This window comes from Phocoena sinus, chromosome 20, assembly GCF_008692025.1.
Source record: "Phocoena sinus isolate mPhoSin1 chromosome 20, mPhoSin1.pri, whole genome shotgun sequence".
Lineage (NCBI taxonomy): Eukaryota > Metazoa > Chordata > Mammalia > Artiodactyla > Phocoenidae > Phocoena > Phocoena sinus.
In genome coordinates this window covers 285,770-310,282 of record NC_045782.1, presented here as the reverse complement: position 1 = coordinate 310,282, position 24,513 = coordinate 285,770, and the positions used below count along the sequence as shown (strand labels likewise).

Genomic DNA, 24,513 nt, shown 5'->3' with positions numbered 1-24,513 from the left:
CTCTCACTTCTGTCTGAAGAGCCTCCTTCAGCACCTCTTGTGCGAGTCTGTGGATGATGAATTCTGTTTGCTTCCAAAGCCTTGCCATTTCTGAGAGATTTTTCTGGGAAGACTCTGGGCTGCCAGCTTTTTCTTTCCAGCATCTCAGAGACATCGCCCTACTCTCTCCGGCTCCCACAATTTCTGACAAGACAGCTGCTGTGATTCCTACCTTTGTTTCTTTGCAACGTGTGCCTTCAAATTTTTCTCTTTATCTTACTTTTTAAAGGTTTCAGTGTGATGTGTCCCGGAGTTTCCTGTTGTGGGTAGGTCTGTTTTGTTATTTATCCAGCTTGGGGTTCTCTGAAACGTTCGGACCTGTAGCTCGATGTTTTTCATGATAAAATTACTGGCCATTATCCCTTCAAACTGTTTGGTACCGCCCCACATCCCAGGTGCCCTATTCTTTCGGTTTTCCCCCCATTCTTCTCTTTGTTCCAGTTTGGGTGGCCCCAATGTCTCTTCCCTCAGCTGTGAGGTCACTGACGGGCCTGTCAGGGACATCCTTCCTGTCACCACGATCTTGGCTCCCAGCACCTCCATCCACGTGGCCCCTCCTCACACAACCCCCATCCCGCTGAAGGCTCCCGTCTGTTCCACACATTTTCCCTGAGAGCCGTCAACACATTAACCCTAATTATCCAGAATCTCCGCCCGACAGTTCCGACATTCAGATCATCTCTGAGTCCGGTTCTATCGCTTTGTCTCTTGGCAGTGAGTGTTTCTACTTGCTGTTTTGTGTTGTGTGTCTTGTGATTTTTTTTTTTTTTTTTTTTACCGAACGCCAGACCTGCGTGGGAAGGCAGAGACTGACATACCAAGTTTTTATGCCTGGAATTGGCCGGCCTTTCTCCTCCAGGCCATCAGTGAGGTGCCGAGTCACAGGCTGAGCTGGCTGGGTTCTGTCGTTGCTGTGATCACCCCCGGGGCCCAATGGCTTCACCTGGCCCTGTGGGGTCACGCTCTCAGGGAGGGGCTGCTCCCTGGCAGCTGCACGCCTTCCTGCCCTTCCTCGGCAGTAGACGCCCCTGTCGCTCAGTGTTTCCTCCCCTGGGGTCCCGTCCCGCTTGCCCTCCCCCCACCCCTCCCTCCCCGGAGCAGAAGTCCACCGCATTCCTCCCGATGGAGCCTCAGGGCTACACCGACCCTGCTTCTGCTGCTGAGTCCAGACACGCAGACCGTCGCGTGCTGCACAGAGCATCACTCCCACGCACCACAGCGGTGACGTGTCGCTGACTGGATCTGATGAGCAGACAATTTAATAACAGTGAACTGAATAAGCCACAAGATTAAGAGTAAAAATGGTACAAATGAACTTATTCACAAAACAGAAATACAGTCACAGAGGTAGAAAACAAACTTATAGTTGCCAGGGGGAAAGGAGGGGGATAATAAACTGGGAGACTGGGATTGACAGGTACACACTACTATATATAAAACAGGTAACTAATGAGGACCTGCCGTAGAGCACAGGGAGCTCCACTCAATACTCTGTAATGAGCTATGTAGGAAAAGAATCTAAAAAAGAGTGGATACGTGCACGTGCGTAACTGATCCACTTTGCTGTACCCCTGAAACTAACACCACACTGTAAATTAACTGTACTCCAATAAAAGTTAAAAAATAAAGATAATTTTAAAAAATTAAAACCAATCGATCCATCACAAGAAATAATGCGCCCCAAACTCAGGGGTCCCCAACTCAGTGGCATTCCTGTGGATTCCGGGCTCTGAAGCAAGAAGACAGGGCACTGCATCTCCCACACCCTCCCGAGAACAGGCAGCCCAGACCCTTCTGGTGTGTTAATTCCAACCGTCTACACAGGCAGCGCGTGCCTCCCAGTTAAAGAGGGACCCGAACGTGTCCGAAAATGCGGCGCGACCACTGAGCCCGAGGATACAAGAGACCTAGTAACTCAACATCCGCGGCGAATGAGGACGTGTCACAAGCCCCCAGCGGGGACCAAAGGACACCAGCACAGATCCTCCAAGCACGTCAAACCTGTCCTCCTCCGGGGGCGCTGGTCCTCCGCAGAAAGAGCCTCCACTATGCGGGCCGAGCACCTAACCACGGACATCGGTGACCGCGTGGCACGAGTGCCCTGAACACAGCGAGGGCGGTCGACCGCTTGGCCCACCTCCGGGTGTGCAGCGACGGACACTCGCGTGCGAAGTACAGCAAGAGCGGGCGGCTGTGACGTGCACAGACACGCCCACTGCACAACCGCAAGTACCCTTGTGACCAGGGACCCGAGGACCATCGTTTACCGTAACTTTGTCTTCAAAGTTCAGCTCGGCTGGACGGTCAAAGATTTGGGAGCAACGGGATTTAAGGACTGGCGACAGAAGATCCGGGTGGGGACAGACCTCTCCAAACGGGCACAGACTGTGCTCACCAGGGAAAAGCCCGACAGAGGACACTCACCGCCAGGTGGACAAAACGGCCAGTTGTGGGAGCGGACGGCTCGCTGAGAACCCCTGCCCCACTCCATGAACAAAGGGGCCATCGAGATGGGGACGGGGCTGTCTCAACAGGCTCGATGTCAGGCCCTGACCCTGGCTCACCAGCTGGCCCTGCCGGGCGCCCACTTGGCGACTGGACCGGCACCAAGGCCCAGGAGCAGCTGGCCACCTGCCGGCAGGCCCACTACACGGAGGCCAGAGACGCGTCCTCACGGGATCGAACCCGTCTCCCGGACGCGGGTCTGCCTGCCCTGCCTGTCGGCACCACCTCCCGCAACAACGCTCCGCCAGCCCCACGGGACACAGAGCAGGGGCCTTGTGTCCACGTGGCTGCCCACTGAGACGCAGGCACGAGTCTGTCTGCCAGGACAGCTCAACGCTTTTAACCAGAGCGTGTGGGTCCTGGGGTGGAGGGGTTAGGGTTGGGCGGGCTCCGCAGCTTTACACCAAGAGCCCCACCGCGCGTCTTCCTCCCGGGCCTGGAGAACTCTGCTGGGAAGGTCTCGGAGCCCCGGGGGAGCTGCCTGCAGGCACGCAGCAATGGTCCTCCTGCATGTGGAGAGACCCCCGGGCAGGACTGCTGCTCTGGAACCCAGGGGCACTCGCTGGTACTTCCTGATGTTTCCGCGTACGTGAAGTGAAGGAATGTGTGACAGAGGCATCCAAAAACAGCACGCTTCAGAAATGAAGGGCGGACCGGGGGCTGGGCAGTCGGAACCGCACTGACCAGGACGGGGGCTGCTCTCCGACCACACCCTCCGCCTTCTCAGCACCCGGGGAGCCGCACACCCGTATCGCCGCACCGCATCCCAGGTCCTGTAATCAAACTCCAGCAGCGGTTCCTGCGTTTAAAGAAGCCCCTCGGGTGGCTTTTAAGTTCGTCAAAGTCTGACAGCCCACGGTGTCCTGAGTCCCAGATTTGTCACCATCCTGCCCCCGGGAGGAGGGGACGCAGGGGGCATGGACTTCCCGGCCCAGGGCAGGTCTGGGCTGGAACAAACCGAGAAGGGGCTGGTGTCACAGACGGGACTCGCGTGCTAGTAAGGGAAGACGGGCCAGTTTTCAGAATAAAATGTAGCTTTATTACGACACAGGAAAAGACTACAAGCCATTAGAGAGAAGAGCCAAACAGTCCCTCAAAACGACAGGTGAAAGGGACGCGGAAACATCCCAGAAATAAAATCCACAGCACAATCATTGGGATCTCGTTCTTACGATTTCTGTTTTCAAAGTTATAGTAAACGACGAAACAAGTCACTTGAATTGTCAAAAGAACGGCAATTTTATACGACGAAAGCATCCACACCGAGCAGAACTACAACGGCACGAGTGTACGTGATGCAGCAGGAGCGTCCTGGACATTCTGGCACCGACGGGAGGCCCGAGGCGGCCTGGAGAGGGCCCGGGCCCAGCCCCCCCGCTCAGGACACCCAGGGAGAGCCCACTGTCTCACTGTAAAGCGCTGACACGGCAGCCAACGTCTCACAAACACAAGTCACTTTAAACACACTAGCCGGGGAGGAAGGGTCACCCAGGGATTCCTCAGCGGTCTGGACATCGACACGGGTGGTGGTTTGAAACAGGAAACCATTTTCCCGTATTTAGTAGCTGCATCGGGAGCTGAAAGAAAATAAATTCCCCAACCCATCACGCAGTTCTTTGTTCCTGATGAGGTGACGTCAAAGCAGGACCTCAGCGCGCGGGACGGGGGGCGGGCGCGCGTGCAGGCAGCCGGAGCCTCACCGCGCCCCCCAGGTAGTTCTTCCAGCCACAGGGGAATCTCAGCAGCAGAGGGATAAGTGCTCAGAACACCAGGCCAGAGGGAACAGAGGGTTAACTTCGACATAAAAATTCAAAAGAACACCCAGAAAAGAGAAACGGCCTCACTGTCTCCTGAATCTTCACATCCTTGGAGCAGCTGAGCCCTGGACATGAGTGGGTGGCAGGGGAGGGGCGCAGGGCTGACCAGACCACAGGCGACCCGCCAGAAACCCCGCGGCCAGTACATCCCCTCTGTCGCCACTCTGCACGGAGGCCCAGGGCTCCAGGGCCCTCAGAGCAGCCACAGCGGACGGGCCACGCACGGCAGGTGCCTGAGCTGCGTCGCTGAGGACTCTGCCGGGTACGACGCCCCCGCCGCAGGACCCCAGCACCTTCCAAGGGGGGAGCAGGAGCCACGCCGCGCCCAGACCCGAGCAGCCGACGAGCTGGACCTGGCTCACGGTCTGTCGGCTGAGAACCCGTTACACGTTTTTAAACAGTGAAAACTTCTGACATTTTGTGACGTAGCTAAAGTATATGAAATTCAACTTTCCGTGATCATGTAAAGTTCTACTGGAACACAGCTACGCCCATCCACGTTACCTGCAGCAGAGATCACAGGGCCCACAAAGTCAGAAACATCTACTACCTGGCCCTCTGCGGAGAGTCCGCTGACCCTGCCGCAGGTGAACGTGTTCCTCTGCAGGAAAGAAGCCTCACGGTTCAGGAGACACTGGCTCGTCCCCCGTCTCTGGGCTGGAATCTCTCAGAGACGGACAATCTAAGTTTGGGTGTGAACAGACAGATGTGTGCGAGACGGCTCACAAGGAACAATGATCTGCACCTCCCCCGTCAGCCCCTCCCACCAGCTCAGTCCCGGCCGGCCGTCTGTCCTGCGGCAACAGAAGCTACCGGAACGCAAGGCAGAGGCACCCAGAGCCAGGATGCAGCCCCCCTGGAGGCCGCCGCATCATCCGACACACCCGCCGGCCAGCAGCGACCAGGAGAGCTCGCGGGACAGGTGGCCAGGAAGGAAACCCGGGAGGGAAACAGTGAAACCACTGGAGACGCTTCAGGTACAAAAGATTCATACGACAGAGACAGAGACCGTTCCCGGCGTAGCCTGATTCTCCTCCACTGAGCCAGGCAGCTCTGACCAGGTCCAAGATGCCTGCGGGGTGGGGGTGGGCGGGGGCAACAAAAACAGCACCGATGAAAAAGCAAGATCCACTCTCCAGGATAAAAGGAAAACGATCTAAATTTCAGCCTGAACTCAATGATTCACTCACGTTACCATCATTACGTTTAAGAGATTCACCATCGTGGAAAGAGAGAGAAAGGGGGACGATACGCAAACGCCTATTTCTAGAAAACGGGGATCTGCTTCCACATGCAGGACAGACGTGCTCGGAGGCCCCACGGGGTCTTCAGCCCCACAGGCTCCGGGGCTCACGCCCGAGTCCACGCTGCGCACGGACACCAAACTCACCAAGAGAAAGACCCGCGAGGCCTGCATCTCCTCCACCTCCTGCTGTCTGGGCCCCAGCGTGGAATGGCTGGCGCGGGTGCTACGCCTGCCCCGGCTCGCGGGGGACACAGGAGACACTCCGGCGCACGTCTCCTCTGCCCCCACCCCCCCCCAGCCCACCTCTTGCCAAGTGTCCACACAGCGTGACCCCGGGCACCCGGATGACTTCGGGGGACTTGCTGGTGCGCCGACGGCTACTCATACTCCAGGAACTGTTTGTGATAGAAGAGCAGGTACCTGAGGAGGAGAGAGGACAGAGCACGCTTACTTCCACCTCCTGAGGGGTCGAAGCAAAACCACCCTGACCAGGACAGCCACGCTCAGACTGTCACCGCAGAGAAGAGACGGCAGGGAGGCGGCAGGGCCCCCAGTCCACGACCAGCCCGGTCTCCGTCCACCTGCTGGGCCCTGGCTGCGGCTGCCCCCCGGCCCTGTACACGGTCCCTCTCAGAAGGATGCTGGCCCTGGGTCCCTGCCCCAGCCCACCCGCCCGGCCTCCTCACGGCCACCGCAGAGCCTCTCAGGGCTGCCCCACTGCTCGCGGCTCCAAGCCCAGACGCCTGCTGGAGCTCAGGGCAGCTGGGGTGGGGCAGGAGCCCCGCGGATGGTCTGGAGACCGAGGGAGGCAACGATGAGCAGGAAGGAGCGAACGGGGCGCAGAGGGGCGACACGGCCCCGGGGCCCCGCGGGACGCACCCCTCACTGTCCAGCACGTCTGCAATGCCAGCCTTGGTGATGATGGCGTCGTCACACTTGAACCACTGGTCCTTGTGCTGCCGGATGAAGCTGGTGTAGTGGCCACTCTCCAGGGTCCCCTGGTGGTTGACCACCGCAAACAAGGAGTACCTGGTTTGGGGACGGTGGCGGGAGACAGAGGTCACGACCCTGTCCCCACCAGGGACCACAGTCCCCACCGGGTAGCTGCCCAGGAGCAAACGCTGACAGGCGACGGCAGCACGAGAGAGGAGAACGGGCCCGCCTGGGAGGCGCTGTTGCTGCTCTACCCTCCCCGCCACCACCAACAGGAGGGACGGGGAGGGGGCCTCACCACGATGTGGTGAGGGCGGGGGGGGGGGGAGGCCCCTCCCCAACAGAGGGTAGGTGGCAACACGACAGGAAGCAGGCCAGTGGCCAAGAGCAAGCAAACCCGGCCGCTGCCCCTCACACGCAGCACCTCCTGGGAGACGCAGGCGGGCCTCCCGCGAAGCCCCCGGCCCCACTCGTGCTCGAGGTGCCACTCACTTGTTATCGTTACTGAGACTGTCCACCGGCTGCTGGTACTGTCCGTTCATCCTGTTCTCTTTGCTGTAACAAACAGCGCAAACTCAGGCTCGATTAAAACAGTTCACTAACAACCCACAGTTCACATGGTATCATGGGCACCGGGGACGCGCGACACCGGACGCCGTGCTGGTGCGGCTTCCACGGGTCCGCTTCTCCCAACAGCTCCATCTCAGGCAGAGATGACCCCCAAGTTACGGTGGGGAAACCGAGGCCCAGGCTGGGAAGCGGACTGCCGAGATCGAGGCTCAGAGCCGGCCCAGACCCACATCTCCCTGCCAACCCCCAGGCGGGCAGGCAGGCAGCCTCCCCGGATCACCCTAAGGCCCCGCCAACGCTGGACTCAGGCCTCTGTTGCTTTAAGCCGCCCTGCCTGTGGTTATTATTCACTAAGGCAGCCCTCCTACCAGGAAGCCCCTCCTATTTTTGCAAGGGTAAATTTCAAGCAGTCCCTGATACAAAGACTCTAAAACAAGATAAATGAAACCTACAACCACAAAACCACTGTGTTGATTTGTATCCAATCTCAGTGCCTGTGGCTGAAACGCCTGAAATGCTGCCCTGAGCCAGCTGGTAGGAGGACAGCCTCCCTCACACAGGGATGGTCCTGGGGTGAGATCAGGACAGTGAGGTGTCACGGACGAAGTGACATCAGGGCCCACTGGGGCCTCATCAGGGACCTGGTGCCACGCCCACCCGACCACAGACACGGAGGACGAACCTGGAGGCCATGAAGGGGGTCATGTCCAGCTCCAGGGGGAAGGACACGTAGGTGGTGATCTTGCGCCGAAGTTTGGCCGAGTGTTCGAATCGCTGCAGAAGTGGGGGTGGGAAGGCTGTAGGGCTCCTCCGACAGCACAGTCTCTGTGGCTCCCTAAGTGGGCCTTTCCTGCATTTTCCGAACCGCCCTTGGCCACAGCTAAAGCTCAGAGTCCACAGGGCGACATAACCCACAGGGCTCAGCCCAGCCCTGAAATGATGGGCCCAACAGCAGGTGTGGACCTAGCACGGTGCCCGGTGGGAGAAACAGGTAGGGCTGGGGATTTGGTTTCTGTCTTACATCCTTAAAGGGTCATGAAATAAAAGAACGAGCAACGGAGACTGTACGATTTACATGTAAAATCAGATCGCAAATACCCAGGACCAGCAAACACACTGTCTCTGCTGCATGTTCTTTCATAGTACATCATACACACGATTCGTATTTGCTACTGGCCCTTCAAAGGAACATGCTGACCCCCAGACTAGACCTTAATGCTAAGGGTCCTTGCTTTCAAGTAAAAGAAAATCGGAAAACTTGGGGTGAGGATAGAAGAACTTGGAGGAGAGGAGCAGTAAATCCCTAACCACCCCCCACCCAGAGTAACTCACCCTATTTTCATTATGAAGCAATTACTTTCTGATTCACGGGCAAACCTCCCGGCGACAGACACGAGCAGAGTCATTTATAGGCACCACCCTCTTTGCTCCACAAGCACGGATGGACTCTGCACACCCACCCACCCTCAGGCCCTGGACGTGCTCAGGGAACTCACTTTGAGATGGAAACAGGCCACGATGGGCAGCTTCTTCATGGTGAGCTGCTTTGTGGACTCCTGGTAGCTATGGCAACCGCTACACTTGATCTTGGCACTGCTTCCTAAGTGCTCTGGTCTGGTAAATCTGCAACGCATTGAAAACATGTATTTTTAGGAAAAAAAGATGGCAGCAGTAAGAGAGGAAAAAGAGAAAAGTTATTTTATCACTTTCAGGGGGTTCACGTCCTTCCTAAAAACACACACACAATTAGGGACATTTATAACTTCACAATGAAAAAGCTATTCCTTCCTTTCTCTTCTCTAGCACTTCAAAATATAGTTATCCTCAACTTTTTTGGAAAATGAAAGTCTGGTGAGCTCAAAATAATTTTCTAACTACTGTTAAGACCCAACAATCAAATTTGTCCCTGAAAAGTGACAACCGGCACTCACGCAAAAACCGTACATGAGTGGCTACTGCACTTTTATCTGTAAAGGCCAAAAAGAAGCCCGGAAGCAATGCAGACATCCTTCAGCGAATGAGTGGTTAAGCCGTGTACACCATGGAACACTAGTAAGCAATAAAAAGGAAACAACTGGTGATGCACACAACCTGGATGAATCTCCAGAGAATTAGGATGAGTGAAAAAAGTCAATCCTTGAAAGGTTACATGACGTATGATTCCACGGATATAACATTCTTGAAATGTGGAATTTCTAGAAATGGAGAACAGATTTGCGGCTGCCAGGAGTTAAGGAGGCAACAAGGGTAGGAGGTGCAGGACGTGTGGTTGTGAGGGACCCTGCGGGGGTGCAAGCACCCCGCATCTTGACTGCAGGGATGTCGAGATCCTGCTGACCGTGACATTGTGCTGTAATTTTACAAGATGTTACCACTGGGGAAAACTGGGGAAAGAGTACACAGGATCTCTCCGGATCGTATCTTACAACTGCACGCAAAACTACAATTATCTCAAAATAAAAAGTTTAATTAAAAACGTTTTCATCACCTTCAGAAAAGGCCACGAGCCACAGCAGGAGGGCGGCCCTGCTGGGTGTGACTCTGTCCGTTAGTCACTAAAGGCCGCGGACCTCCAGCCTCTGCTGGGGTGGGGGGCACTCAGGGACAGAAACAGCTCGTCTGCTGGCCATCCCGTCTTCCCTCAGCTTTCGTGCGGGAACGTGGGGCCCTGGGGGGCCTGGCTTTACCAGGACTTTCCCCAAGCAGCCACGAGGAAGGGCCCCCTCCCCACAAGGCGCGGACGCCTCACCTCCGTAGGCAGTCCGTGAGGGTCGTGGTTCCCGACGCGTGGCTCTCTCCGTTCACCACGCTGCCCTCGCTCCCAGGACTCAGTGGCCAGAAGGGGGTGGAAGAGCCGGGCAGGTCCAGGCTGATGTCCCAGAAGGGGTCGATGGTGGTGGAGACCCCACTAGGAGCAAGCAGGGGGTACAGGTGAGCACCACGGCCCGGGGGCAGCGCAGCGACAAGGCCCCGCGACGCTTGGCCGGCAGCACCGGGGCAGCAGAGGCCGCACTTACTGGCACACTTGGCAGGTGACGTCGGACTGCAGCCCCCCTGTGAAGATCTGGTCTATGATGCAGTTGCAGTGGTTAGGGTTGTTGGCCTTTTTCCCATTATCATCACCTGGCAAGAGACGGTGGCTCTGGGACCCTGGGCCCCCAAGGCAGCCAGCCCACTGCCAAGCCGCTGACCCAAGGGGCACAGCTGGTGCAGCAGGAGGGCCCAGGTTTCCACAGGGGCGCGGGAGGGACGCGCCGTGTGCTTTCAGTTTCTCCCCCTTGCTCCTCCCTGTGAACAGTTCCCTGCCATCCACCTGGCAGGCCCAGTAACAGGCCCTGAGAAACAGCCCCCACCCTCACCTCTGCAGCGCCTACCTGTGCAGTGCCCACCTGTGCAGCGCCCACCTGTGCAGCGCTCACCTGTGCAGCGCCCACCTGTGCAGCGCCCACCTGTGCAATGCTCACCTGTGCAGCGCCCACCTGTGCAGCACCCACCTGTGCAGCGCCCACCTGTGCAATGCTCACCTGTGTAGCGCCCACCTGTGCAGCGCCCACCTGTGCAGTGCCCATCTGTGCAGCGCCCACCTGTGCAATGCTCACCTGTGTAGCGCTCACCTGTGCAGCGCTCACCTATGCAGCGCCCACCTGTGCAGCGCTCACCTGTGCAGTGCCCACCTGTGCAATGCTCACCTGTGTAGCGCTCACCTGTGCAGCGCTCACCTATGCAGCGCCCACCTGTGCAGCGCCCACCTGTGCAGTGCTCACCTGTGCAGTGCCCACCTGTGCAATGCTCACCTGTGTAGCGCTCACCTGTGCAGCGCTCACCTATGCAGCACCCACCTGTGCAGCGCCCACCTGTGCAGTGCCCACCTGTGCAGTGCTCACCTTTGCAGTGCCGGTGCAAGACGTCCAGGGCCGCGATGAGGAACTCGTGCGCGTCCTGCTGCTCGTAGCCTGCCAGGTGCCGGGCATGCGTCCACACCAGGTGCAGCAGCTTGTATGGGATGTGGGGGGACCGGTGCCCCGAGTAGAACTGCTTGGAGAGAAGGAGAAGCACCCTCGTCAGGAGCACGTGCCTCCCTCGAACACAGACGCAAACGCGCACGTCTGACGGCCGCCCTGAACCTCCGCCAGCGAGCGCGACCCAAACAAGTCATTTCCTTTTCAGGCAAACTGTGTTTTCACAGACCTTGAGTCTGCTCAGAGTTTTCTCCATTCCCACCACCTGTTTTCCAGAAATAAGCCAAAACGATGAACGGCGACAAACTTTTGTCAAACACACACACACACACGCTAAAAGGTGACTTGTGCCGTGTGAAACGCGTACCCCCATAAACCTGAACCTAAAAAGCAACCTGACAGACATGAATTCACCACCAACAGTGCCCTCGTGAGGCCCCCCCCATCAGCCCGTTCTCCAAGGCCCCCGCGTCCCCGTTCGGGCCCAACGGTATCATTCAGCTTACTCACTCCTGTGACCCCAGGAGCCGCTGTCAGCCTAGGCTGCAGGTATGTGGGGACTGGCTAAGCCAGGCTAGGAGTCGGGAAACTTCTGAAAAGGGCCAGACCGTGAATCATCCCAGCTCCACAGCCAGATGGGTGCAGGCAGCCGGGGCCCAACAGGGAAAACGAGAGGACGTGATCAAAGGCTGACAAAACCAGACCCGGCCGAGTCTGCTGGCCCAGGGCCGACGCCTGAAGAACCCCTGGCTCCCCGCAGCACCCGAGGGAGCGGCTGGGCTGCACTCCCGCTCTGAGAAGGGGGGGTCCAGCCTGCGAGCCCATCGGGACAGAACCTGATATCCATGGCAGGGGCCCAAAGACAGAGGCCTCTGGTGACACACACAGTCAGCAGGGCCGGTAACGGGAGACCCGCCCGTCCTGTGGACAAAGCCGGAAAGTGGCAGGTGACGGGGAGGGGCTGGCACCTGCCACGTGCACCCGTGAGGCAGCCGCGAGCCTCTGCAGATGACCAAGTGCCTCACCCAACGATCCCTCTTGGGAAGGACGTGCGATTCCACAGTCGGCACGTCTGTGGATGTTCAGAGCCCACCCCGTGACGGCCCGGCCCCCTCCCGGCCCAGGCGCACCTCCTGGAAGAGGGACGACATCTCGCAGACCAGGCAGGAGCCAGGGCTCTGCATCTCGCAGCGGTGCCGGTCGGACAGGAAGAAGTCGCGCAGCAGCGGCGTGTGTGTCAGGGCCTGCACGATGCAGTTCATGAAGCACGTGTTCCCGAGGTTGATGAGGCCACGGAGACCTGGCAGGCAGAGTGCGGGGCGGGGCTGTCAGGGCCCCCGGCCGGCTGGGCCTGCCGCTCCCTCAAGAAGCAAGAGGACTCGGAGGGAACCTACTTCTAACGCCTGCGCCCCACCCGTAGGAAACGTCCCGAGGTGTGCTCGCGCCCACCCCCACCAGCCCTCACTGCCCAAAGGCTCCCAGTAACAACGGGGCAGGGCAGGGAGGAGCCTCTGCGACAAGCTGACAGCCACGCTGCACCTCCCCGGAGAATGCACCTCCACCCGGCTGCGCCCGCCCACCTATGGTGCAGTTGGACGTGATCTTCCGTCGCTTGGGGTTGTGTTTCAGCAGCTCGAGCTCCCGTTTGGTCGGCTCCCACGTTGAAAACTTCTCCCCGACGCCTAAGCGGGTGGAAGGTGCCGTTAGCTACGCTCTGATCGTGTCTACGAACCAGCGTGGTGGCAGCACAGGGTTTATCAGATTCAAAGGCGGGCAACGTAGGGTCCTTCTAAGACCCTGTTCCAGACAGTGGAAGGAGCTTCTCTCAGAGAGCGTGCTGTGAATGGACCACATTCCCAGAGGAGGAGAGGAGAGCGGGACCTTGGGGGACAGCTGCCCCAGCACCAGTGGTCTCCTCAGCCCTAATTACGCCCTGAGCAGAGGGATCACGGCACCAGTGCCCACAGGGAGCGCTGGGTGGCGACGGGGATGAAGGGACGGCCGTACCCACCAGAGACTTAAACCAAGGACGGCAGCAGGGCCACCTGCACCCCAGTGCACAGCCTACTCCTCAGAGGCACTGGCTCCACGCACCTAGAACTCAACACACTCTGAAAGACGCACCGTCCTGCTGACAGATGGAATCGTGGAATGGTTTTAGAAGAATCCTACTTTTTCCTGGGACGTGCATTTCTTAGCCCTGCGGTTTGACGGTTCTGCACGTAGAAATAACATCCTCGGCCTCAGCCTCACCTGCAACGTTACTAAAGTCTGGAGGGGGAAGAGAACAGGAAGTGGACTACAGAGACTGCTCTCCAGAGAAGATGGGCTCATCGGCTCTGACGGCCGACAGCCCTGGCTTGTGCTCCGTTCTCTACCATGGCACGTCTACAAAGGAGCACAGTTAAGGCAAAACACTGTAAACCACATGCTGGGTTGTGTGTTCTCTGTGGAGAGACGGTCACAGGCCAGTGGGGCTTTCTACACCTATTACTGTTGTGACCCATGACCGTGCGCTGGAAATGAGAACAAGAAAGAAAAACCTATCAGGGAAACCAAAAACAGGCGGCTGAGCAAAAAAGAAAAGAGCTGCACAATGTTCACGGACTACGTGCCAGCGAAGGGACGGGAGTGACGGCACGGCTCCACGGCCACCGCGCAGTCAGTGGGACACACGTGCCGCCCCTGCCCCGTCCCCCGCATGAGCCCCGCGCCCTGGTAATAAGGGCGCCTTAGCGGGAAGGGCACTAGAGGAACCTCTTGTCCTGATGAGATGACTCCGGGCGGGCTCCTGGATGGGCACTGGCCACCAGAAAGACCAGGGAAGCTTGGAATTTGCAGCACCCGCACGGCCGGCCCCAACTCCTCCACAGAGGGGAGGGGGCTGGAAATGGGGTTAATGACCCATCAGGCCTCCAGGAAGAAGCCCCTATAATATCCCAGTGCCACAGGGTTCGGGGAGTGAACCAGGTGGGTGAACATTCCACACCGAGTGGGTGATGCACCCCAACTCCACAGGGACCCTCCCCAGCCCTGCCCCGTGCCTCTCTCTCTCCATCTGGCTGCTCATCTGTGTCCTTTATCACATCCTTTAATGACCTGGTGAACCTAAGTGTCTCGCTGAGTTCTGTGAGCTGCTCTAACAAACGCTCCAGTCCAGGGGGGTCCTGGGAGCCTCCGATCTACAGCTGGACAGTCAGGAGCACAGATGAGACCCTGGACTTGAGACTCCAGCATCTGAAGTTGGGGAGGGGATCCCGTGGGGCCTGACACCTCCAGGCCGACTGTGTCAGAACTGAGTTGATCCGTAGGATACCCAGCCGGCGCCACAGGGAATTTCTTGGCAGGGAACTGACCCCCCCACCCCAAGAAAAACACTTGGTGACCAGAAGTGCCAGGTGTGAAGGGTTCTGTGCAAGTAAAGGAGACTCACAGGAGAGAAACACTCATCAGGGAAGAGCTGGGTTGTTCCTACACAAGAAGGAAAGCCTGGAGTTCTCCCTTTACGGCTACAGAGGCTCCGCACAGGACGGAGAGCTCACTCCTGAACTAAGCGGCCTCAGTGGTAGACTGTTGCATTTTTCCTCTGCAAAGTTTAATTCTGTGCTGACACAGACTTAGCATAACCTAACCAGTTAAGAGGTTTTTTTTTTCCAGTTAAGAGTTTTAATAGAGATTCAACGGTAATTTAATGAGAAAATAGTCTACCCTCCTGGAAGCAATCAGCATACACACCCTGCAGTTACTGAGGAGCTGCTTTCTGGGCAGCTACCAGGGACGTGGGAGCACAAAGTCCCTGCGGACACTGTGCCAGGTTCAGCCCCGTGTCTGTAAAAATGCCCGGCGACCGGAGAGCGTAGGTTGGGGGTGTCTCTCTCAACCCCAGCTAAGCCCTCACAGCAGCCGCAGGCCTGTGGGCACCGCGCCTGCCTCCCCTGGCCCCCCGTGAGCCCGCAGGAGGGAGCAGGCAGGTGTAGGGGCTCCGCCCCTTCAACAGAACCACCCCCCTCCCTCCCCACCCCCGCCACGCCCTAACAGACAAGGGGGCAGGGAACGCAGGGCTAAGACACAAGCAGCCATGCAGATCTCAGGAAAATCAAACCTTGCATTTTCCAAGCTTTCCGCTGTTCCTCTTTGGCAATGATTTCTATGTCTTTGTCATAAATGTAGTCCTGACACAAAAAGCAGTAGATACCTCCATACATAAGCTCTATGGCTGAAAAGAGAAAAGAGGGAAGAGACAAAATTTAATTAAAAGTCGAAAGGTAATGCTTCAGGACACAAATTAAACAAGCAAGTTTTTTAGGCATTTCACTGCACCGTTTCTCAAAGCAGAGAAGCCCATTATTACAAAAGGCTGTCCCCCCACTTCAGATGGTGTGTCCTAAGCAGATGAGGCACGTGAATTTTTTTGGGAAGCTCCCGCCAAGGGCTGAGGAACCTGAGGGAGACAGAGGTGCCAAGACCATATTTTACGAAGGACCCGACCCCCAGGTACCAGGACCCCCGCCTATCCTCCGAAACAAGGAAGCTCGCATTCATATCAGCCCAGGAGGGCGCGGCGTCCCGATGGGCAGCACGGCCCCAAGCAGACAGCCTGGAGGGCGTGCCCAGAGCTCCCGGTGAGCGGATCCTGCACCTTCTAAACTGCATCCTCCACAAAAACAGGCATGAAACCCAGCCCTTAGTTACTTCCTCAGGAAGATAAACAAGAGAAAAGTCCTCGAAGCATCTGGAAGGAACTCGCTCAATTCAACAATTAAAAAGAATTCCCCTTACCCTCAGAATGGGCAAAAATATTTGCAAACGAATCAAAGGACAAAGGATTAACCTCCAAAATACATAAACAGTTCATGCAGCTCAATATTAAAAAAACAAACAGCCCAATCCAAAAATGGGCAGAAGACCTAAATAGACATTTCTCCAAAGAAGACATACAGATGGCCAAGACGCACATGAAAAGATGCTCAACATCACTAATTATTCGAGAAATGCAAATCAAAACTACAATGAGGTATCACCTCACACCAGTTAGAATGGGCATCGTCAGAAAATCTACAAACAAGGAATGCTGGAGAGGGTGTGGAGAAGAGGGAACCCTCTTGCACTGTTGGTGGGAATGTAAATTGATGCAGCCACCATGGAGAACAGTATGGAGGTGCCTTAAAAAACTAAAAATAGAATTACCACATGACCCAGCAATCCCACTACTGGGCCTATACCCAGAGAAAACCATAGTTCAAAATGGTTGAACTAGGGGACTTCCCTGCTGGCGCAGTGGTGAAGAATCCTCCTGCCAATGCAGGGGACACGGGTTCGAGTCCTGGTCCGGGAAGATCCCACATGCCACGGAGCAACTAAGCCCGTGCGCCACAACTACTGAAGCCCTCACGCCTGAGCCCGTGCTCCACAACAAGAGAAGCCACTGCAATGAGAAATGAGAAGCCTGCATACCACAACGAAGAGTACCCCCACTTGCCACAACTAGAGAAAACCGGCATGCAGCAACAAAGACCCAATGCAGCCAAAAATAAATAATTTTTTTTTAAAAAAAGGTTGAACTATGGACAAATGCACCCCAATGTTCACTGCAGCACTGTTTACAACAGCCAGGACATGGAAGCAACCTAAAGGCCCATCAACAGACAAACGGAAAAAGAAGATGTGGCACATGTATACGATGGAATATTACTCAGCGATAAAAAGGAACAAGATTGGGTCATTTGTAGAGACATGGTGGATACAGAGACCGTCAGAGTGAAGTCTGAAAGAGAAAAACAAGTACCGTATATTAACACGTATATGTGTGGACTCTAGAAAAATGGTTCAGATGAACCTGTTTGCAGGGCAGAAATAGAGACACAGATGTAGAGAACAAACGTATGGACACCAAGCGGGGAAAGTGGCAGGGGGCGGGGGGATGAACTGGGAGATTGGGATTGACGTATATACACTAGTATGTGCAAAACAGGTAACTACTAAGAACCTGCTACATAAAAAATAAACAAAATAAAATTCCAAAAAAAAAGAGAGAATCCCCTTGACTCAGACTCACCAAGGGACAGCAGACGTCTGCCAGGCGACGGGACGCAGCTCAGAGCACAAACCCGGCCCCGCCACCTGCCAGCTGTGCACCTCTGAGCACCTCTGAGCTCACCCACGTCCCCTGTGGTATAACAGGGACAGCAACAGCACTGACACAGGTCTGCATGGTCACTAAGTTCATATAAACAACTAAGCGGCACGCACCTCCTGGTAAATGGTAATGTCTTAACAAATCACAGCTCTTATCATATTTCATGTCTTTTTTTTAAATTATTATTATTTTTTGGCTGTGTTGGGTCTTTGTTGCTGTGCGCAGGCTTTCTCTAGTTGCGGTGAGCGGCGGCTACTCTTCGTTGCGGTGCACAGGCTTCTCGTTGCGGTGGCTTCTCTTGTTGCAGAGCACGGGCTCTAGGAGCGCAGGCTTCAGTAGTTGTGGCACACGGGCTCAGTAGTTGTGGCTCACGGGCTCTAGAGCGCAGGCTCATTAGTTGTGGCGCACAGGCTTAGGTGCTCTGCGGCATGTGGGATCTTCCCGGACCAGGACTCGAACCCATGTCCCCTCCACTGGCAGGCGGATTCTTAACCACTGTGCCACCAGGGAAACCCCCATATTTCATGTCTTAAGGTACAAAGACACAGGTCAGTGATAGTGTGGTGGATCGAAAGCAGATCTATCAAGACTCAAAGTAGCAATTTCAGAGAATGCCAGGCCTACCCCTGCCCCTCCCTAGAAACCTACAAAATTCCAACCAAGTCTCTGCAAGTCCACGTCGAGGCTGCTCTGGAGGCCGGGGCCAGCTGCCCTGCGTTCTGCCCACTCCTGGGCAGTGTCACTCCTGCCCCGGGTACCAGAGCAAGCTGGCAGAGGCGGGCTTACGGTGGGAAGGAGGGACACTTTCAGGGAAGCAGTGGGGTTCAGCGAGAAACAGGCCAGCCGCACGGCGAGGGCAGAGGGAGGAGGCCCCATGTCCCCAGATGAGTCTGCCTCCCACCCGCTGTGTGGGGCTGGGACCGCCAGCGGGCGCTGGGGCCCCGGGATGAAACAAGGAGGCAGCTTGCCTGACCCCAGCCCCACACAAAACTTCACTCCACACGGTCAGCAACCTACATCACAGCTAAAAGTATAAAAACTCAGACACAAGCGGGTAAGCGTCATGACCTCAGGTTTGGCAATGGATTCTTAGTCTGACACCAAAAAAGCATGAACAACCAAAGAGAAATACTGTTATTGCACACTTAAACTACAGTACAGCGTAAACATTATTTTTATATTCAGTGGGAAACCAAAACATGTGTGTGCCTCGCTTTATCGAGATATCTGCTTTATTGAGTTGGTCTGGAACCGAACCCACAGTTATCTCCAAGGTCTTCTGGTATCCCAAAGAAATGAAAACGTATGTCCACAAAGAAACTCACACATGCATGTTTATAGCAGCATTATTCATAAAAGCCAAAGGTGGGAACCCCAATGTCTATCAGTGGATGACTGGATAAATAAACTCTGGAATATCAACCCAAAGGAATGCTATTCAACCACAAAGAAATGAACTGACACTTCGTGAACCTTGAAAATCTGCCGAGGGATAGAAACAGACACAAAAGGCCGTGTGTTGTATGATTCCTTTTATATGAAATATTCAAGACAGGCAAATCCACAACTGAAGACAGATCAGCGGATGCCAGGGCCCGGAGAGGATTACGTAACAGAGACATGTATTCTTCGAGGAGACGAAAAAGTTCTGAAAATAGAGATGGGGCTTCCCTGGTGGCACAGTGGTTAAGAATCCACCTGCCAATGCAGGGGACATGGGTTCGAGCCCTGGTCCAGGAAGATCCCACATGCCACGGAGCAACGAAGCCCGTGTGCCACAACTACCGAGCCTGTGCTCTAGAGCCTGTGCTCCGCAACAAGAAGAGCCACCACAATGAGAAGCCCGTGCACCGCAAAGAAGAATAGCCCCTGCTCACTGCAACTAGAGAAAGCCCGTGTGCAGCAACGAAGACCCAACACAGCCAAAAATAAATTAATTAATTAATTAATTAAAAAAAAAAAAGAGAGATGGTGGGCTTCCCTGGTGGCGCAGTGGTTGAGAATCTGCCTGCCAATGCAGGGGACACGGGTTCAAGCCCTGGTCTGGGAAGATCCCACGTGCCACGGAGCAACTGGGCCCGTGAGCTACAAATACTGAGCTCTGCACGTCTGGAGCCTGTGCTCCGCAGCAAGAGAGGCCGCGACAGTGAGAGGCCCGCGCACCGCGATGAAGAGTGGCCCCTGCTTGCCACAACTAGAGAAAGCCCTCGCACAGAAACGAAGACCCAACACAGCCAAAAATAAATAAATGGATAAATAAATTTAAAAAAAAAAAAAAAAAGAGAGATGGTATTTCCACACACCACATAGCAAGTGACTAAATGCACTGAAATGTACTGGTTGAAATGGTTAATTGTGTGTTCTCTGAATTTCACCTCAATATGGAATTCAAAAACCCAATGCAACACCTACAGTCAAGGTAGTTCCTCCAGGAAATTATTTCACAGTCAAGATAACCAAGGACAAAGGCTTGACTGCATCAGGACAAATGGCTGAGCAGACAGTCAGTGGTCCCGTGGTACCCAAGGTGGGGCTGGTTCCAGGACCCCCGCGGACACCAGGATCCAAGGATGCTCAAGCCCCTTGTAGAAAATGGTGTGGTATCTGCACATAACCTACATCCTCCTACACACTTTAAATCACCTCCAGGTTGCTTTACCTAATACAACGTGAATGCCATGTAACTAGCTGCCTGGACCAGACAAATTCAAGTTTTGCTTTTTGGAACTTTCTGGAATTTGTTTTTCGATCTGAGCTTGGCTGGATCTGCAGGTGCAGAACCCATGGAAACAAAGGGCCAGCTGCCCAGGAACCCAGCTGCCTGGATGCGGGCGAGACGCCCCCAGTAAGAGAGGAGGCCGTCAACCCACTCACCCGGGAACCCAGCCGACAGGCACCAGGCAGGCACGTGTCCCTCTCCCTCCAGCCACAGGAGGATCCTGAGATGGAGGGAAATGTCACCCGCTCAGAGGGGAGCCGATACGCCCTCTTATGCCCACATACATCCTCACACCCTCTGGGAAAACTAAAATAACACTTCCTAGAGGCAGACACAAAGCTAAAAGCACTCCTTTTACAGCCTCTGTGGCTCACGCAGGCAACATCCACGGGTCCCTGTGACTCGACATCAAACAAAAACCTGTACGAAACTAAGAAGCACGAAACCAAATCTTACTCAGTGACCTGGATCCCAACATCGTCCCCCGCACAGCAAACCGGCTGGCAGCGGGTCAGGACGGGCCCTTCCTCCTGGAGGCCACTTCCGCCACGTCACACCAGGCAGGGTCACAGGGCAGGTCGGACAGAGGAGCAGAAGCTTCGTCCTCCCACAGGCCGCCAGCAAAGACCCCATAGCTACCGACGTGCTGGTTTTAACTGAACACTCGCAAAAAAGCAAATACTCAGACGAGACTCCCCGTGGGCCTCTCACGCCCCTCCGCTTAGAAGCCGCAAGCCCTGGGAGAAATCCTTCCAAGCGTCCACGTCAGGCCCCAGGGTTATTCTGCGGGGCTCCCAGAGGCAGGACTCGGCCCAGGAATCACGGCTCCTTGGCCCTCAAACGTCAAGCCGCCGCTCTGAGGCGCTCTAGGGGTAATGGGGAGCAGCTCAAGACGCAGGGCCGGGGGCGGGCGATCCCTTTCCTGCTGGGGCTCCTCTCCCGCGCCCTCCCCTGCCATGTGGACACAGAAAGCTAAGCTTTGGCTTTGTTAACACACACGCACACACACACTCACACACGCAACCTGCGATAAACTCCTGGGCTCTCCCATTTTGTGGTTTTGTCTCTTGAAGAAAACCTTTTAAAACTTATTCATTCTGGCCAAAGTAGAGGCAGAGTTTATCAATCAGGTTGATAAAATTAATAAGCACACAAATTTCTCGAATGACTTTTGTAGATGATGCTAGTAGGTAACAATAAGATTCTCAGCCCTTTGCAGTGCAAAGGTGTTTCCAACTTTCCATAACCCTTTTAACCACAGTATCACAGCCCCGGTGTGAGAGGAGCCTAAGTGGGTCTGGTCCCAGAATCAGATGGTATTAAGCACAAAGATCTACATTAACTCACCACCACAGAATCCCACCACACCCGTCCTGCCCCATCAGACCTTCCCTCTGGTCCCTCGGTGGGGGAGGGGCACGGGATTGCTGACCCCCGCCCTGCCAGGAGGCCGTACCCACAGCCTGTGAAGCACCACCAGGGACGCCAGCTCTCCTTCCAAAAAGGCCACCTAGCTCCTGGTGACAGGCTGACCCCCAGCACTGGCTGCAAGTTCTCAGCTGCAAACGAAATGAGGCATGACCTCCGGAGATGACTGAGTTTGAACGAGCCCATTCCTACTACTTAAAAGGCCCGAGAATATCTTTCACTGGAAGGCTAGGTCACACCAAGTTACGTTCTAGAAAAGGGTCTGTGGTCTGGACCTTCTGAAAGCGATTTTCTTACAGATATCCTAACAACCTCAGCATCGTTGGACAGAAAACACAATCCTCAACGAGGGAAACATTTAGTGACAACGGTCAGAAAATCAAGCCAAGAGCAAAAAGCTTCGCGTCACCTCTGGAAGGCACTACTGTCTGAATATGAAACGTGAGCTCACCTCAACGCCAGCCTCTCTGCAAACACTGACAACACTGCAAACCCGTTACAGAAATCGCTGAATTCACCCAGTACCCCCCACCCCCACGCTGACACCAATAACCTAAAGCTGCATTTAAGACCTGTGCAGATTTCTGCCCGATCTAATACCTAACCGTGCTTTTCAGAGAGAAAGATGAGTCTCCGGTGCTCCGTTAAAGAAAGTCACCGTTCAGGGTTACACGACTTTATGTGACCTCAGGCACACCGGGCACGTGCCCCTCTCGTGGGTTCAGTTTCTCTCTTTCCTCTCCCCCTGGAGTTCCACGAGGAGAGCACAAGCTATTTCAGACAAAGGTGGACTCCCGAGAGAGTGGAGGGTCAAATTCACAGAACGAGAGTCGGGGAGGTGACCCCACAGCCCAGGAGGCGTCGTGCGGTCTCACCCAGGTTGTGCCTTTTCGCCTTGGCGTGCTCGTGAATGTGCTTCTTCGTGAAGCAGCCAAAGAAGACGCAGTGGAGGCACGAGTGCAGCCGGTTCAGGTGGACGCCGCACACGTGACACACGCACGACTTCGCCTGAAATGCAGAAGAGACAGTTAGAAACCAGGGGTTCTCGGAAACACCAGGGCAAAGTGATCCCAACGGGCGCAGCTCGGAAGGAAGGGGAAGCCCGGATTTCCTCTCAAGGTCTCACTGCCTAAAAGGTCATTTCGTTAATCCTGTCAGTTGCCCCCCAAAGGCACGTAGGTCATTTAGCTCAGAAGTGGCTCCACGTAAGGGACCTCGGCCCCTTCTCCAACTCAAAGCCGCTCAAAGCGCCTGGAGCTCCAGGAGCAGTCAAGGTCCTTCCGCATCCAACGGGGCCCCCAACCCCAGGTCACCTTTAACCTGCACCTCACTTCCAGTTTCATATTCCAGGTTCCAAGACCACAGCAAACCTATAATCCATCAATCCAGATGAATGTGAATCAAAGCAATACACAGAAAAAGAAAAAGAACCGCTTGTGTCCGAGAACCAGACCACGGAACCTAAAGTTTTAACCTCAGCGATTAAGGGCACCATGGTAAACAATTCTCGTCCCCCTGAACCACCCGGTAATGCCCGGCACGACAATTACACCCGCGCCAACTGTGAACCCCTGCAGGCCACCAACTTGAACTCCCAGCTCCTGCGATGACACCGCACGACACAACCCTCTCGCTCTGACGGGGGTGCAGGGAGCTTGGGGTGAAGGGAGGTGGAAGATGAACAGGGCCTGGGAGGTAAGGTTAAAACAGAAAAGGCCCAGAAACAAAGGACAGCGGCACAAACGTGACACGGGCGCCGGGTACTGGAGAGTATTACGCCCTTTGATCCTCACGGCCAGCCCCGAGGAAGGCCGCGAGCCCTTCTGACGTGCGTCTGCTGGTGGCCACAGAGCCGGCACGTGGGCTAGGACCTCCTGACCCCGCAGGCCACGCTCCCCCACGGAGCCCAGAAGCAGCCCCTCCGAGCCTCACTCTGCACACACAAGACCAAGGCAGGAGCCGCCCGGGGGCCAGGCTGACCGTCCACCCTCGATGGCAGGCGTGGAGGACATGGCCTGAGGACAAGGCACAAACCTCTCATCACGTGAAACTCGAGTCACAGTTTTTCCACCAGGGAGAGCTGCATAGAGACTTCGTAGAAGAGCAGGAAGTGGTGCAGGGGAGCTGGGGGAGGGCGTGTGGGTGCTCCCTCAAGACGAGAGCCCCGAGGCTGGAGCACGGGTCTGAGGACAGGCACACAGGGTGTCCTCGACGCCAGGTGCTCAGCTTGAGTAACACAAATCCTCACGGGCAGCCACAGGCCAACAGGCCCTGTCCTGGAAGCACAGCCTCAGGAAAACCTCACGTCCAGGCTGATCTTTCACCTCCACGTACAATTTATCTCTGGACCCAAACGCAACTCTCATCATTACCACCGTATTTCTTCTTGACTAAGAGCCGCTCTCGGGACTCCCCTGGTGGCGCAGTGGTTAAGAATCCTCCTGCCAATGCAGGGGACACGGGTTCGAGCCCTGGTCCGGGAAGATCCCACGTGCCGCAGAGCAGCTAAGCCGGTGCACCGCAACTACTGAGCCTGCGTTCTAGAGCCCACACGCCACAACTACTGAGCCCACGTGCTACAACTACTGAAGCCCGTGTGCCTAGAGCTCACGCTCCGCAACAAGAGAAGCCACTGCAATGAGAAAGAAGCCCGTGCACCGAAACAAAGAGTAGCCCCCGCTCGCTGCAACCAGAGAAAGCCCACGTGCAGCAACAAAGACCCAACACAGCCAAAAATTAATTGACTAATTAAAAAAAAAAAAAAAAAAAAAAGAGTCGCTTTCAATGGCTAGTTACTTAACTTGTTTTGACACCGGCAAGAGGTTATCTCTGCAAACCCTGTATGGTCAAGCCCCAACGCAGGCCTCAGCACAGGGGACCCGTGTGTGTGCTCGGGTGGCGCAGGGTGTTCCTGTGGATGGCAGGATGTCCAGCGACATCCCTGGTCTCCACCCTGGGTCGCAGGGGGCGCCTGCCCCCTCCCAGCAGGAACCCCTGCTCTGGGACAATCCCACAGGAGTGCGAGGGTCACTGGAAGGACTTGTCTAAAATGCTGCAACGCTAGAAACAGTAGTTGTATCAGCTGTTTATTCTTCCAATGAGCGATCTAAGGAATTCGCTAACTCTAACTGTCCTCAGTAACACAAGGACGTTTTCATTTA

At 55.6% G+C, this 24,513-nt stretch overlaps 1 protein-coding gene across 5 annotated transcripts in view; it reads right to left on the bottom strand.

Annotated features, from left to right (window-relative positions):
• Nucleotides 1–3,560: 3,560 nt before the first annotated feature.
• USP22 (ubiquitin specific peptidase 22) overlaps nt 3,561–24,513 on the bottom strand; it is a 35,669-nt gene continuing 14,716 nt past the window's right edge. For 2 of the 5 annotated variants that reach the window (XM_032617764.1, XM_032617765.1), the window contains exons 2-13: nt 22,228–22,360; nt 15,172–15,285; nt 12,650–12,751; nt 12,200–12,369; nt 10,995–11,142; nt 10,128–10,233; nt 9,860–10,018; nt 8,607–8,733; nt 7,793–7,884; nt 7,033–7,095; nt 6,487–6,636; nt 3,561–6,027 (exon numbers count right to left, since the gene is read on the bottom strand). In XM_032617764.1, coding sequence (XP_032473655.1) covers nt 5,985–6,027; nt 6,487–6,636; nt 7,033–7,095; nt 7,793–7,884; nt 8,607–8,733; nt 9,860–10,018; nt 10,128–10,233; nt 10,995–11,142; nt 12,200–12,369; nt 12,650–12,751; nt 15,172–15,285; nt 22,228–22,360 — 1,407 coding nt within the window. In that variant the 3' untranslated portion in view covers nt 3,561–5,984. The remainder of the gene's footprint in view (nt 6,028–6,486; nt 6,637–7,032; nt 7,096–7,792; nt 7,885–8,606; nt 8,734–9,859; nt 10,019–10,127; nt 10,234–10,994; nt 11,143–12,199; nt 12,370–12,649; nt 12,752–15,171; nt 15,286–22,227; nt 22,361–24,513) is intronic. The other 3 variants (XR_004347686.1, XR_004347685.1, XM_032617766.1) reach the window with 3 other exon arrangements.